General features: G+C 47.1%; 1 protein-coding gene across 1 annotated transcript; it reads right to left on the reverse strand.

Moving 5' to 3' along the window:
• Positions 1-5,442: 5,442 nt before the first annotated feature.
• Positions 5,443-11,389, reverse strand: LOC132249993 (uncharacterized). The gene is made up of 2 exons (XM_059725937.1): positions 8,318-11,389; positions 5,443-6,704 (listed from the first exon to the last, which is right to left on the reverse strand). Exons 1-2 carry the CDS (start codon positions 9,256-9,258, stop codon positions 6,596-6,598), a joined length of 1,050 nt encoding a protein of 349 aa, XP_059581920.1. The 5' UTR covers positions 9,259-11,389; the 3' UTR covers positions 5,443-6,595.
• Positions 11,390-16,726: the final 5,337 nt, after the last annotated feature.

Consider the following 16,726-nt stretch of genomic DNA (forward strand, 5'->3'; position numbering starts at 1 on the left):
CCCTGATGCCAAGGGAGTTATACATGGCTCTGACCTTTCCTATACCATGTCCCATGCCTTGCAGATGGCATCCAAAGTAAAAACAATGCCTCAGGCCTCCTCATACATGCCTGGGCCTCCTGCCGTCTTAGAGGTCCTTTCACTAGGGCCTCCAGCTTATGCCCCTTTCACTAGGACCTCCATCACTGAACTGTTGGGGCCAGCCTCTATGCAGTCCTTCAGGTCACACAGACCCTATTCTATGTGCCCCCGTGCACCCCTTCAAGCCTGCCTATGTAGACCCTACTCTGTACCATCCTGCACAGCCCTTCAGGTTGTCCCTGCAGACCGTGCTTTATGTGACCTACTACCCACTCTATGCCCCCTCACTGGGGCCCCACTCTGCCCCCTTGCTGGGGCCACCACTCAGTCCCCCTTCACTGGGGCCTCAGAGTCTTATACCCCAAGGGTGCCTGTAGATGTGCTTGTCCCCCCTTCCTGTCCCTACTGCCAGGTTACCCACCAGGTTGTGGGGGCTAAGCTTATACAGCACCCCATCCTCACCTTTCACTACAGAGGCAACTGGTATGGCATTTCCTAGGGACCACCCCACCAGAAGCAGCTCCACCCCACCATCCATCCCTAGCAGGGTGTAGTTTTGGGTCATGTCCCAGGACCAGGAACCTCCACCATCTCCATAGTTCCTGCCCTGTACTTCCAAGTTGTTATGTGAGCAGCAGCTCCAGGCAGGAAATGTTCCCCCTCTGGCTGCTTGTAGAAAACTGCTGGCCCTACTGCTCAAAGCCTGCTCTTATATATAGCAGTTGGTCCTACTTCCCAATCAGGTGGCCTCCTGCTTCCATGTGACTCCTGACTGAGAGTGCAGACACCTGCAGGCTGCTTTGTTGTTTATTCTAGCCCTTAAAGTGGCAGACACCAAAGGTCCCCTGCCACAGTCACCTCCCAGGCTCCCCCTGCATCAGCAGTCTTCACTCCCATGGCTGGGAGCCCTGTCATTTTGTTGATACTCTCAGCTTCAGGGGCATATCATGAGTTCTTGTAGCTGGGAGCTCCATCAGTGATGTCCTTTTCTTTCTCCAGACAAAGCCCTTTTCTTCCTCCATCCCCATTTCCTTCCTTGATTTCAGACCTTCTTGTAGCTGTAAACTTTGCTGGCGTCTCAACTTGCAGCCTTAACCCCAGGGTTTGAATTACACTTTGACTCTTGCGAGGGTCTACAAAAAAATGGGCTTCCCATCATGATGCCCTAATAAAATCAGAGACCACTCCAGGTTATGATTTTTAAATCTTACAGAGGGGCTCTCAGCTCTTGGTGGGGGGAGGAGGGGTCAGCCCCCCCCTCCGAGCTCCCCCATAATTCAAACCTTACTTAACCCCTTTTTCTCTCGCTGGGGCCATTAGCTCAAGGTCCACTGTTCTGGTCCCAGCTCCTGGGGCCCCTGCTCTGTCTCTGCCCTTCTCAGGTACAGCTTTGGCTATGGGCCCTCTGGCCCTATCTCTGGCCCTCTTAGGGCACCAGTGGGACCTTATTCTCCCCTAACAGGCCCAACACAAGCCACCATCTAGTTCATAAACAAAAAAATAATAATAAGTGTGCTAAATGTCCACTTAGCAAAAGAAATTCCCAACCTCTGGTAAAATACCAAAAAACCCCCAAAACAAATGGAAATTGAAAGTAGTGTTCTATCTAATGATAGTCTCTCTCCTTGTGCAGTAAAGCCTCAGCAATAGGCTGCCTTTTCCTGCTCAGTAGTCTCTCTCTGCATCCCTGCAGCTGAGTCACCACACACTGCCTCAGCTTCAGGAACTCCAAGCTGTGGCTTCTCTAGCCTTCTTCCACAGACACTGCCTCTGGTCCCACTCAGATACTCTTCCCTCCCCCTCTCTGATCCTTCTGTCAGTGTTTAAGTAGCCAGGTGTTCCTTCTCTCTCTGCCAGCTCAACCCTGAGCACCTATGAATGCGCTGTTAATCACTTAATCTATGAACTGTTATGCTGCCTGCTGTTCCATCTTTAAAGAGACTGGCCCTCCATTCCTACCCAGTATCTCTCTCTCTCTTCTTAGTCCTTCTAGCCTCTGCCCCTCCATCTCTCTCTTTCTCCTACATTCAGTTACAGCATAAAGGTTCCTTGTTACACACCATAAATTTAATGAATGCCTGGCCAGGTCACTACTTAAGATGTGACTGACCAGGTAATCACATCTTAAATGTAATGTGTGCCAGGGGCCATAATGTCACAATAAGTTTGATCTTATAGAGTGTGCAATATACCCTGATCTTGGATGCTCTCAAGTACACCTTTAAGACATACTCCTAGTGTGTATTCCTACTTTCAGAGATGCCCTTCCACTCCAAGCCCCTCTCTGCCATCCACTGTTTGACCACTGAGAACCAACTGTGCCAGGAACCAACTTTTTGGCTTAGGTCACATCAGCCTACCTATCTTACTCAGGTTTTGCCAGCTCCTAGCAGAGATGATTTTGCCAGTTAGAAGGAACATGATCCAGTCCAGTTATGTGTTCAGAAAAGAGAGATCCCCCTTCCTTGGAAGAGGCCTGCCTTTATGGCTGAATGTTCTTAAATCACAGTTGTCATTGATAATAAACATGTTATAAAAGATAACAAGAAGATTCATTATAAAAACAAGAGCAAGCATAAATCAGTAGCCATATGATGAGATAGAGACAGAGATATAAGAGCAAACAAAAGAAAATGTCAAAACAATAATCTGATTTTACCCTTTATCTTAAATACATGACTCTAATTTATACTCAGTCTGCTAGCTGGGGGCCCATAATGTTTTCCTATGCCCAAGAAAACTAGAGACAAAACTTGCTCTCCTGGCAAGGCTTAAGTATGGTTTCTTATCTGTCCATTTACACATATTACCCATTGGATTCTTGGGGAGCTCATACTATGCAGATCTTCCTGTCTCCTGGGGGGGGGGGGGGAAGAGAGAGAGAGAGAGAGAGAGAGAGAGAGAGAGAGAGACATTACCAGTCTAGAAGTCTCTTCTGATCTAATTGGCAGCGTACAGATATGAAAAAACTCAGCACTTTAAGCATGGTGCAACCCCACACCGAGCACAGTGCATGCACAAAACAGGCATCCTGTTAGTTTGACCCAGCTCACACAAGGTCTGTATAAATCATGCACTTCATCAGGTCTTTTTGGCATTTTTATCTAATAGCTGATTCAATCAGCTATTAGATAAAAGCACCAAAAATCCCTGCTGAAGCATGTGATCTATGCAGATGCTGGGGAGCCAGATCGAACTAACATACTTCCTCTTCCAGTAAAGTGTTGCTTTGGTTTTTTTTCATGTCGGTCAGCAGCCATAATGACAGGAGAATATTTGCATCCCTTCAAGTGTATCTAGAAGATACCGTCTCATACTTAATTACCCCATTGTAAGAAATGGCTTTCCTTGAATAGACAGGTGTTATTCTTACATCTTTAAAAAAGGGGCCTATAAATTCATCATTGTCTGGAAGGGCCTAGTTCTCATGCCTCAGAACATGTCCACAAGGGTCTGCTTAATGTAGCATCTAACACTCATGTTAGATGCTAATTCTCATCTATTGCTTCTTCTAAGTCTGACTAGGCAAATAATGTTTAAGTTGTGCACTGCCCCACTAAACAGTCTTGGCCAAAATATAAAAAGATATCAAAATTACAAATACCACAATTCATGTAGACATAATAATAATAAGGTCAAATACAGTTAATACAGTTCAAAATATTCTGGGGTTCAGGACAAGGTGGTTAACATACTGCAAGTCAACAGGCGTTGAAGGTTCTGATGGTCTCTCTCTGTGAAGATGATGAATATCCTCAAGCATTGGGTTCTCATCTATAGGAATATGGAAAATGAAACATTGTTGTAATGTTTCCTTTTGGATTGAATTTATAGCAAGGGTTCCTAATCACAATAGGACTGTTTTCATAGATGGATGACTACAACTATCCAGGAAGTCAGTTTTTGTTTCTTTACCTCTAAAAATTGCAAACAATTGGAACCAATTGTTTAACAGTACTCATCATGTGCAATACAGAATGTGTTTTCTCTTTCCTCTCACTGAATGGCAGTAGTATTCAACAGATAACTTTTTGAAATGTAACACTAAGGCCAAGGAAGATAAACTACTGCTCTTCAAATGCTAGGAACAATTTTCTGATAATACTGCAGCAAAACACTATGGTATAAAGGTGACCTTATGTGGTTCTTGTAAATGACAATCAATTACACTAAATCCTTTGCCAGGATGAAAGAATTTTTAGATTAATTTCAGCAAGCTGCTTGCAAATGATAGGAGAAAAGAAATTTGCCAAATCACACAGGGCTCTTACCTCCAGTATTTTACATTCCACATACATGGAAATCTGCAGGAAACAGGAAGAAAGATGTGCCAAACAGATCAGTGCAGTAAAACAAGCCTAAATGCTGCCATAATTTCTGAAGCCCCTACCCACTCATATGGTATATCTGTTCATGTCACATAATTATTCTTAATGATAATAAGATAGGCATGTTACATTAAAAAGGAACTTTGGGTTGAATCCAGACCCTGGCTTTTACAGGCAACCATGTTATCCAGTCCATTTTATGAACTGATCAGACACCACTTTCAAGCTGGTTAGATCAGCAGCCTTTACAAGCCATGGGCTGGAAGAGCCTGGCTCCAATTTAACATAAGCTGGGGGCCTTGGGTGAGGTACCAGCAGCAGGGGGCTTTGCCTGCACCCAGGTTGGGGCCAGGCAGCTGGGAGCTTTGCACTGTTAGGGTAGCTTGGTATATTTAATGCTTTGAAGTTGCACTTGCTTATAGAGTGGTGAGTTATAGTACTGTTTATATTTAGCCTTATTTTTATCATTGCTTAAGTTTTATATAGCCTTATTTACTATTTTTTTTATTACCTGGCCTTGAGTTGTTTTTGTAGAGCTCATAATGTTATATCTTTTCTTTTTTTTTAAATCACTGTGAGAAGTTCTTTTAACATAACATAGCAATGGCCTTGTTACCAGCTCAAATTAACTGAACTTGGCACTAACCAGATGAATCAGAGGGATGAAATAATTGGATATGTTAATGAAATGTGATAAGGGAGACCAATGGACAATGCCCAAAGTAAGACACCAGAAAAAGGCCAAATTAAGAGGTGTGCTCGTGATGGGTCTGTTGAACAAAGGAATATGTTGACAGGATAAAAGACTAGACAGTATGCTGACCGCAGGGAGACCAATACAAAAGCAAAGAGTCATTGAAGGAGTGAAGTTGAAGAAAAGCATAAAAGGGGGCAGCAAGAAAGTTAGGCATTGTTGTCATCATCATAAATCCAGTCTTCAATACCTGTCTGAACCATCCCAGCCAACAACGGTACTCTTTGCTTCCAGGAACTGAGGGGCTGTCTTTTCTGTTGAGCAAAATAACATCTGGGATTGGGTGAGATTATTGTACTGAATGATTTCCTCTCTCTGAATATAGAAACTGCTAAGATAGTATTTGTTATGCATAATAAAGTTAGACTTTGATTTTAGGACATGGAGTTGTCTGTGTTCATATTTCACATTCCATTTAAAGGTTAATTGTGCATTAAGGATCCCTTAGCACTATCTGGGAGACATTGGTGCTAACAGGTGGTGAAGAATGCAGTCAGTAAATGAGGATTAACCCTTTCATGAATGTAGAGCTGTTGGAAATAGGAGTGGTATTCAGTCTCATGAGGAGACAGGTTTATTGTTGAAAGGATCACAACCTTTGCAGATTAAGGCACTGAGAAAATATTATTGTTGTTTGTCCCGTGGGCATGCTTCTGAAAGAGAGAGAGAGTTTCATTGTGGAATTAAGAGGGATAGTTGCCTTCTGTACAATGACAACACCCAATATATGCCCAAAAGAGAAGGAGGAGCAGGAGAGTTTGTTGTTTCAGTGAGTGAAGTGGAAGATACTTGATCCATGAAAGCCTGGGGCTTTTCACAGAGTGGATGGACTAAAAGATGCATGTAAGGCATACATGTTGTATATTACTGGTGGTAAGCCTCGACCAGGAAAACACAGAAAAGCAGCAGCCAGGTAGGCTCTTTGGATGGCTGCTGAGGGAGCACAGGGTATAGCAATTCAGTCCCAAGAGGAGGTACAGGCTTTGCGGAAGAGAGACAAATTAAGGAACAAAGGCAACAGTGGAAGAGAAAGATGAATTAAGGAATGAATGTAAGAGATTGGCAGTTTAAAGAGAATCTGGATGCTGATCACCCCTGGGTTAGGTTGTTTCACCACCCTCCATTCCTACTGGAAAGTCTTTTCAATAATTTACTTCTCTTCCAATTAAAAAAAGCTCTTCTAATTTCCACCTTAATTTTTTTCCATGTCCAGTTTATATCCATTTGGTCTTGTGCCAGCACTGTCATTTAGCTCACAAACGTTCTCTCTCAGGTTACTATTTTGATCTAATTGAAGGGATTGATTGTACATCTCCTCTCATCCTTTATTTTACTAAGTTAAACAAGCCCATATCTCATCATTACCTTGTGGAATCCCATCAATATTTCTCTAGCTCCACTGGAAGTGCTTTGCCCGATACAGCCTAGGATTTTATTTGCTTTTTAAGGCTACATCACACTGAAGGCTCTTAGTCATCCTATGATCAGTTAACACATACAGGCCTGTCTTTCTTCTCCTGTGTTGCCAACCAATGAGCATCCTGAAAATAACATATATGCTCATTAGTCTTTAAGATCATGACCTGTGTACTATGAAATCTCATTCCTTTTTTATTTTAATTCAATCTTCAATTATTCCTATTTGGTATTCCAATCCTCTGTAATAGTAGCAGGCAACTTTCAGGAAGGGACCTTGACAGATCATCAAGTCCGACCCCCTGCCATGGCAGGAAAGAGCACTGGGGTCAAACAACCCCAGCAAGGTGTTCATCTAGCCTCCTCTTAAAGACCCCCAGGGTAGGAGCCAGCACCACTTCCCTTGGAAGTTGGTTCCAGATCCTAGCCACTCTGACAGTGAAGTAGTGCCTCCTGATGTCTAGTCTGAATACCCTCTGCCAGCTTGTGACCATTATTTCTAGTCACTCCTGGTAGTGCTCGGGGGAACAGGGACTCCCCCAATGTCTGCTGGTCCCCTCTGACTAGTTTGTAACAGGCCACTAGATCCCCCCTCAGGCTTCTCTTGTGGAGGCAGAACAAGTTCAGGTCCCTTAGCCTCTCCCCGTAGGGCCTGCCCTGCTGCCACCTGATCATGCAGGTGGCCCTCCTCGGGACCCTCTCAATGCTGTCCACATCCCTCCTGAAGTGCGGAGCCCAGAACTGGATGCACTAGTCCAACTGCAGCCTGACCAGTGCAGCATAGAGGGGAGGATCGCCTCCTTGGACCTGCTCAAGATGCATCTGTGGATGCATGACAAGGTGTGGTTGGCCTTCCTGACCGCGTCCCCACACTGTCAGCCCATGTTCATTTTGGCATCAATAATGATTCCAAGATCCTTTTCTGCCTCTGCACTGATGAGAAGGGAGTTCCCCAGCCTGTAGGTATGTTGCTGATTCTTCCTCCCCAGGTGCAGCACCTTGCACTTGTCAGTGTTGAAACCCATCCTGTTCTCATCCGCCCACCCCTGTAACCTGTCTAGGTCCAATTGCAGCCTATTTCTCCCTTTTAGCGTGCCCACATCCCCCCACATCTTAGTGTCATCAGCAAATTTGAAAATGGTGCTTTTTACCCTCTCGTCCAAGTCACTGATGAAGATGTTGAACAGTGCGGGTCCAAGGACCGAGCCCTGGGGGACCCCACTGCCCACATCCCTCCAGGTCGAAAATGACCCCTCCACAACCACTCTGAGTGCGGCCCTCCAGCCAGTTAGCGACCCATTTGACTGTGTAGGTGTCAACACCACAGTCCCCAAGTTTTTTAATGAAAATGGGGTGAGAGACAGTGTCGAAGGCTTTCCTGAAGTCCAGAAAGACTACGTCCACTGCTACCCCTGCATCTAAGGATTTTGTGACCAGGTCATAGAAGGCCACCAGGTTGGTCTGACAGGACCTGCCTCTAATGAACCCGTGTTGATTGCCCCTAAGCATAATCTCCCCTGCTGGCCCCTCGTGGACGTGCACCAGGATAAGTCTCTCAAAAAGCTTACCCAGGATCAATGTATGATTAACTGGCCTATAGTTCCCTGGGTCTTCCTTCCTCTCTTTTTTGAAAATGGGGACCACATTGGCCCTTTTCCAGTCCTCTGGCACCACACCAGAGCACCACGAGTGCTCATAAAGCCATGCCAGGGGTCTCGCAATGACCTCTGCTAATTACCTCAGCACTCTGGGGTGGAGATCGTCAGGACCAGCTGATTTAAATACGTCCAGTCCCTCCAGAAGTTCCCTGACTAGATCCTCACTGACCCTGGGCCTGGGTGCACCTCCCCTGGGGCCTGAGGGGGTCCTGGCGGATGGGCTGATCTGGTCCCTGTTGAGGAAAATGGAGGCAAAGAAATCGTTAAATAGGCTAGCCTTGTCGTCTGGTGTGACAACCAGATTTCCTAGCATGTCTTGCAGAGGCCCCAGGTTACCGGGTACCTTCTTTTTCCCCCCTATGTATTTAAAAAAGGACTTCTTGTTGTCCTTAATCCAGGTAGCTACTCCCAGTTCCATCTCCGCCTTTGCCTTCCTGACTGCCCCCCTGCAGCCCCGAACTACCGTGGTATAGTCTTCCCTGGTGATGGCCCCTCCCTTCCATTGGGTGTACGCCTCCCTTTTAGCCAGGAGGCATTCCCGTATGCTTTTGGTGAGCCATGGGGGCTCTTGCACCCTCTTGCCCCCTTTGACCTTTGTTGGGATTACCTCCCTTTGGGCATGGAGGATCGTCTCCTTAAGGATCGACCACTCCTCTTGGACACCCGACTCCCCTCCCCTCCAGGACCTCATTACTTCCCCAACTATTCTTCTTACCTCATTGAAATCCGCCCTCCTGAAGTCCAGGGCTGCTGCCTTGCTGCTGGCTTTTGCCACCTTGCGCTGGATGGTGAATTCCAGCAGGCGATGATCGCTGTCGCCCAGGTGGTCAAGCACCTGCAGCCCCACCACGAGGTCATCGCCTGTGGCCAGCACCAGATCCAACAAGGCGTTTCCCCTGGTGGGGCTGTGCACCTCTTGAGTTAGATGGAGGTCCTGTATCTCGGCTAGGAACCTACGTGAGCTGTCAGACCTGGCTGACTGCTCTTCCCAGCAGATGTCTGGAAAGTTCAGGTCACCCATGATGACCACATCTTTTGACTTAACTACCTCTGTGAGCTGACTTAAGAATTCCCGGTCTAGCTCTTCCCCTTGGTTGGGTGGTCCCCACTTTTAAGTTCCTTTCCCCTCGACTCCCTTGTATTCTAACCCAGAGCACTTCAGTGTGCCCCTCATCTGACCTTGTGCTACTCGTTGAGGATGTGTATTTCTCCTTGATGTAGAGCACCACACCCCCACCTTTCCTCCCTGTCCTGTCCCTCCTATACAGCTTATAGCCCTTGATATTCACCACCCAGTCGTGCGTTGGGTCCCACCATGTTTCTGTGAGCCCCACTATGTCTGGCTTGGTGTCAGCCAGCAGGAGGGCAAGTTCCTCCTGCTTGTTCCCCATACTACGAGCATTTGTGTAGAGGCATTTGAGGCCTCCTGAAGATGTGTGCACTGGCCTCCTAATCTCAGTACTACCCGGGCCCGTTTCTTACCTGGGTATTTGTTCTGCTCATCGTCAGTTTAGGCTGGGCTGTCCTTGTGGGTGTCTCTTGGTTTTTTGGTTCAAGGCTTCCTCCACCCTCATCTTCCCTGTCCCCTGACAAGCCTAGTTTAAAGCCCGCCGGAGGAGATCCGCCAACCTAGAAGAGAACACACGCTTACCTTTGGGGGAAAGGTGAAGCCCATCCCACCCAATCATTTCTCTCGTCGTGATGCAGCTTTTTGTCCAATATTAATGTATGCTGTTGCTTAAGAAAGCATATGCTTCCAAATGAGTTAGTCCCTATAGTCCCAGCATGCTCTGTCTTCTGTCGAATACAATATAATTACGTTAGTATCGAATACACATAAGTTTTATTGATTACCAGATGCGGCCCACCAAGCCATTCTATCTGGCCCACGAGGCCCCTAAAAATTTAGAAAATTCATATTTGTCTGCCTCTGGCTGCCTGTCATGCGGCCCTCCACCCGAGGGCCGCATGGCCTGCCTAAACTCAGTAAGTGGCCCTCCACCCGAAATAATTGCCTGCCCCGGATGAGACTGTAGCAAAAAGTTTAACACAAGGTCTAGCCTTGGAACACAAGAGGAACTTTGCTACTGCATTCAGCTACACTGTTAGACATGGTATAGCAAGTGCTCATCCCAGGAGTGGCCACAATGTTCCTTGGTGACCTCTCAGTCAACTTGGCTCCCCTTAGAGCCTCTCTCACCCACCATGCCTTGATGTTGTTATTTATAAAAGGGAGGCTGCCACAGGTCTTCCCAAGCCTGGTCTTACTCTTAAGACCACAGGTGCTCATGGTCATTGCCTTAAGGGCTATTTTCTTGGGCTCCAGCCTCTCCAATACCCACTCCCAAGCCTTGCAGGTGATCTGCTGACATATGCCCTTCATGGACTACGGGGTCCCAGACCCTAAACCCTAGAGTAGTCCCCTCTGAGCACCGGACCCTCTTGGTCCCCTCCTCAGGCACAGACTCTCTTCCTATGCCCTAGTCCCCCTTGGGAACGATACCCTCCTGGTCCCCTCCCAAGCACTGGACTGTTTTATGTGCCTAGTCCCCACCTGGGCACCAGATTCTTCTGGCCCCCCAGGCACTGGACCTTCTCCTAGTCCTTTTTGGGTTCTCTCTCTCTTTCTGTGGGCCTCAGGCCCATCTCTTCCAAGGCCTGCCCTGCCCCCTTACTCTACCCCTCAATGGGCTCTGGCTCTCTGCCTCTGGGCCCCATAGCCTTCATCCTTCTGTCCCCTGCTCTGTCTCTCTCATTGGACCAGTTAGGACCTCCATGCCTCACCTTCTGTCCCTTCCTCAACCACCAGTCATTTTTCATCACTAGCCTTCTCGGGCGCTGGGTTTTGGCCCCTCTGTTCCCAGCCCTATCTCCTCTAAGGTCTGCTCAGCTTCCCTTGAGTATTGGGCTCTGCTTACCCAGCTTTGCTGTTATCAAGAGCCCTGCTGTAAGGAGCACTCTGCTTGTGGCACTCAGGAAATGTGTCTGACCAGCTCTGGCCCTAGGCTTATATGCCTTAAGCCTGGCCTCCTTCCAGTCAGCTGGCTACCTAATCAGCTCCCCTCAACACTTGCAGGCTGCTCCCCAGGCAAGCTCTCCTCCTTAAGAGACAGGTGTGCATCAAATACCCTGTTACACATGGATTTAAGTGAAGATATGTACAAAATATTAACTACAGGCTTCAACCTGGAAGGGTGTGGGCAGTGGGGTCCCGCAGGGCTCGGTCCTTGGACCGATACTCTTTAATGTCTTCATCAGTGACTTGGACGAGGGAGTCAAATGTACTCTGTCCAAGTTTGCAGATGACACAAAGCTATGGGGAGAAGTGGACACGCCGGAGGGCAGGGAACAGCTGCAAGCAGACCTGGACAGGTTAGACAAGTGGGCAGAAAACAACAGAATGCAGTTCAACAAGGAGAAATGCAAAGTGCTGCACCTAGGGAGGAAAAATGTCCAGCACACCTACAGCCTAGGGAATGACCTGCTGGGTGGCACGGAAGTGGAAAGGGATCTTGGAGTCCTAGTGGACTCCAAGATGAACATGAGTTGGCAGTGTGACGAAGCCATCAGAAAAGCCAATGGCACTTTATTGTGCATCAGCAGATGCATGACGAATAGGTCCAAGGAGGTGATACTTCCCCTCTATCGGGCACTGGTCAGACCGCAGTTGGAGTACTGCGTGCGATTCTGGGCGCCGCAATTCAAGAGGGATGCGGATAACCTGGAGAGGGTCCAGAGAAGGGCCACTCGTATGGTCAAAGGCCTGCAGACCAAGCCCTACGAGGAGAGACTAGAGAAACTGGACCTTTTCAGCCTCCGCAAGAGAAAGTTGAGAGGCAACCTTGTGGCTGCCTTTAAGTTCATCACAGGGGCACAGAAGGGAATTGGTGAGTATTTATTCACCAAGGTGCCCCCGGGGGTTACAAGAAATAATGGCCACAAGCTAGCAGAGAGCAGATTTAGATTAGACATTAGGAAGAACTTCTTCACAGTTCGAGTGGCCAAGGTCTGGAACGGGCTCCCAAGGGAGGTGGTGCTCTCCCCTACCCTGGGGGTCTTCAAGAGGAGGTTAGATAAGCATCTAGCTGGGGTCATCTAGACCCAGCACTCTTTCCTGCCTATGCAGGGGGTCGGACTCGATGGTCTATTGAGGTCCCTTCCTACCCTAACATCTATGAATCTATGAATCTCCAAGTTTACCTCGCTTTATGCAGGTTCTGTATGTGTGCATTTGCTGTTATGCAATGACCCTTTTTATACCAAAAATTTGTTATATGCGAGTGTAACAAGGGGCCTTCTCGGGGCCCACCTACCAATTGCCCCGCCCACCTGTTCTGGGGCAACCGCCTGCCTTCTCTCCTGCCACGTCTTGTTGTTATCTAATTAAGATGTTAATTAGGTGGGAGGCTGCCCATTTCTTGCCCCGATGCCAAGGGACACTATCTGTGGCTCTGTTCCTCCCCTACACTGAAGCCCAAGCCTTGCAAATGGCATCCAGAGTTGTTCATCTCACCAGCCCCACACTGGGCCCCAGAATCCTCCAGTCTACACCCTTACTGGATCCCTCCACTCGGGCGGTCCACCTTCCGGTCCCGGCCCCAGCATTGACCAGTCGGGGGATCCCAAGCCAGGCTTCTGATTCTATCGCTCCACTCTCACTTCTGGGTCCACCTTCTGAACTCCTGGGTAGTGGGTAACCCAGCCAGTTGTGGGATCTGGGGTTATTAAGGTGCCCCAACCCACCCTTCACCGGGGTGGTAACTGGCCGGGTATTTCCTGGGGGCTCCCATGCCACTGAGAGCTCCACCAGGCCACCCACTCCTGGCAGGGTGCAGTTTTAGGTCATGATCAGGACCAGGAGCCTCCAAACCATCCCCTACAGCTCCTGCACTTACCTCCAGGTTGTTCCATGCAGCCTTGCAGACAGGCAATGTTACTGCGTGGCCTGCCAGCAGCAAAATGCTCTGTTTATATAGGCGGCCAAAGATCTAAAATGGCAGTTGCAATCAAGCACCTGCTGGCTGCTTGGCCGGGCCCTTAAAGTGGCAGGCACAAACAGTACCCTGCCACAGCGAGGTAAACTCACTCTTATGCGATCGGTGTGGGAAAGCTCAGTCAGCTGCTTTGTGTGGTGCATTGTGGGAGTGACGCACACCACAATATAGTCTCCTGCGTGGATCTATGCTCACTGTCTGCAACACGTGTTTCTATAGTTGCCATCCCCACCATCTAAACTTTCACCAGCATTGTGTGCTTGTGTGTGCTATCTGCTGTTGGTGAATACCAAAATTGTCTTGTAAAAGTGGTAGAAATGGGTCAGTACCACTGAGTTCTTTGAACATATCCCTATTTGTTATGTTGTAAAGTGGGTTCCCTTTATGCAAATTTGAGTTTTGTGCTGTTTTCCAGGAATACATGTACAGCATAAAGCGAGGGAAACTTATATTATCCAACATACAATATATAAAGCAACCAAACTAAAATGCTTTGGAAGAAAAGGTTTTACCTGTTTTATGAATTTTATCTTCAACTCAAAAATATATATTTAGGTTGCAGCTACAACATAAGGAACAATAACAATTAGTTAAATACTGACCATTACTCAGCCCAAATAGAAGAATAGGACGGTGTTTAGAAGGTATCTAAAATCTGCACTACACAGCTCTTTTATCAGGGATTCTGTATCTGAGAGTCCAGGAGATGGAGGAGGAACAGGAATGATGCTGATGTATCTATGACTATGCCTATCTATCCACTACCCTCTCCCAGGAAGGAAGAACATAATAGGCCAGCATGTTACTGCAGCCCTGAAACTACAGTGACAGCTCCATAACATTAGAGAGAGGATTTTTTTCCAAAAGCTCCTAGCAAGAATTCCAGCAAACAACCCAATCATTTAAGCTAGCTGCTGGGTACCTATACTTGGCCCTACGTTGTAGCAGCTTACTCAGTTTAATTCATTTCCTGCTTAACTGCATCCCTTATTTATTCTTGTTGGCAGTGAAATTCAGTCACGGAAACAGGCTGAGTTGAACCTGACCATTTCTGAGCTTCAAGATCCATAAGCAGATTGCAACAAAGAATTTGCCAGCCTCCTACAAAATGAACTTGGAAGAGCTTTCACAGATCCACCTATGATGATGTAAACTGATGGCTCTAACATCTTCCTGTCCAGCAGATATCAGAAAAGGCAACGTGCAACAGAAATTCAACTATTTGTACTCTTTGTACTGTGCTTAATGGCACTGAGCCAAAATAAAGTGCTCACATTTAGCCAACCAAAAGACCCTGTGAATTAATTATATTAATTGGAACTGAAGCTAAGTGTTCACAGAACATCACAGCCAGGAACATAGTCTTGATGAAATGGAATTGTTTTTCTTGCCACTTCTTGTGCAGATTACAGTGTAGCAAGGAATGATTTGACTGCTGTAGGAAGAACTGTCTTTTAAAAAGAGTGAGAAAACAGAAATATTTATTAGTAGTTCAATACCACCATAATATTCCATCCATTCCTAGCCTCCTCCTCATAACTTCTTGTATACAGAACTTTAATCCTAGGATGTCCGTCACATTTTGGTGTTTTGGTCAAATACCTGCTGTGGCTGTAAATTTCTCTTGGCTATCCTCAGTATCAGCTATCCTCAATTGCAGTTTTGCGTAGACATGTACACATTTTAAAAACTATTTCAGTACCATAAGTTAGATATTCTCTCTCACCATCCAAGATATTTTCTGTCCAAAGATACTGTTGCCCCTTTAACCCAAGCAGTTAACCAGAAGTAACTGCCTTCTAGAACTGTTCCTCTTGGGAAAAAATATGGATCATAGAATCAAAGGAAGTTTGGGTTGAAAAGGACCTCAGGAGGTCATCTAGTCCAACCCCCCGCTCAAAGCAGGACCAGCCCCAACTAGGTTATCCCTGCCAAAGCTTTGTCTAGCCAGGTTTTGAAAACCTCCAAGGATGGAGCTTCCACCAACTCTCTGGGTAACTTGTTCCAGTATTTTACTACCCTCCTAGTAAGACAGTTCTTCCTAATATCTAACCTAAACTTCCCTTGCTGCAACTTGAGACCATTGCTCCTTGTTCTGTCATCTGCCACCACTTAGAACAGTCTAGCTCCATCCTCTTTGGAACCCCCCTTCAGGTAGTTGAAGGCTGTTATTAAATCCCCACTCAGTCTTCTCTTCTCTAAACTAAATAAGCCCAGTTCCCTCAGTCTTTCCGCATAAGTCATGTCCCCCAGCCTCCTCACCATTTTTGTTGCCCTCTGCTGGACTCTCTCCAATTTGTCCACATCATTTCCGTAGTTGTGGGGCCCAAAACTGAACACAGTACTCCACATGTGGTCTCACCAGTGCTGAATAGAGGGGAATAATCACTTCCCTCGATCTATTACCAACACATATATCAATGCACCCCAGTATGCCATTAGCCTGCTTGACAACCAGGGCACACTGCTGGCTCATATTCAGCTTAATGTCCACTGTAACCCCCCGGTCCTTTTCTGCAGAGCTGCTACCCAGCCAGTCAGGCCCCAGCCTGTACTGATGCATGGGATTGTTTTGTCCTAAGTGCAGGACTTTGCATTTGTCCTTGTTGAACCCTCATGAGATTTCTTTTGGCCCAATCCTTCAATTTGTCTAAAGTCACTCAGAATCCTAGCCCTACCCGCCAGCGTATCTATTACTCCCCTCAGCTTGGTGTCATCTGCAAACTTGCCATGGGTGCCCTCTATGCCATCTTCCAGGTCGTTGATGAAGACATTGAACAAAACTGGCCCCAGGATTGAACCTTGGGGCACTCCACCTGATACCAGCTGCCAACTAGACATCGAGCCATTGATTACTACTCTCTGAGCCCGGTGTTCCAGCCAATTTTTCTATCTACCTTACAGTCCATTCATCCAACCCATACTTCCTTAGCTTCCCTGTGAGAATACTGTGGGAGACCATATCTAAAGCCTTGCTGAAATCAAGGTACACCACATCCACTGGTCTCCCTGCATCCACAGAGCCAGTCACCTTGTCATAGAAAGCAATCAGCTTGGTCAGGTATGACTTGCCCTGGGTGAATCCATGCTGACTGTTCCTAATCACCTTGTTCTCCTTTAAGTGCTGAGAAATGGATTCCTTGAGGATCTGCTCAATGATTTTTCCAGGGCCTGAGGTGAGGATGACTAGTCTGTAATTCCCAGTATCCTCCTTCTTAATGATAGGCACTATTTTTGCCCTTTTTCAATCATCTGGGACTTCTTCCAGTCACCACGAGTTTTCAAAGATGATGGCCAATGGCTCTGCAAACACATCAGCCAACTCCCTCAGCACCCTTGGGTGCATCCCATCTGGCCCCATGGACTTGTACACATCCAGCTTTTCTAAGCAGTCCCTAACCTATTCTTTCACCACTGAGGGCTGCTCACCTCCTCCCCAAACTGTGCTGCCAGGTGCATTAATCTGGGAGCTGATCTTGCCTGTAAAGGCTGAGC

This window comes from Alligator mississippiensis, chromosome 4 (assembly GCF_030867095.1).
Source record: "Alligator mississippiensis isolate rAllMis1 chromosome 4, rAllMis1, whole genome shotgun sequence".
Taxonomy (NCBI): domain Eukaryota; kingdom Metazoa; phylum Chordata; order Crocodylia; family Alligatoridae; genus Alligator; species Alligator mississippiensis.

Coding starts and splice junctions, on each gene's coding strand:
- LOC132249993 (XM_059725937.1), bottom strand. CDS start 9,258: ATGGGTGACCTGAACTTTCCAGACATCTGCTGGGAAGAGCAGTCAGCC. Junction 6,705..8,317: donor CTCCACCCCAGAGTGCTGAG/GTAATTAGCAGA, acceptor TGTTATTTTCAG/GATGCTCATTGGTTGGCAAC.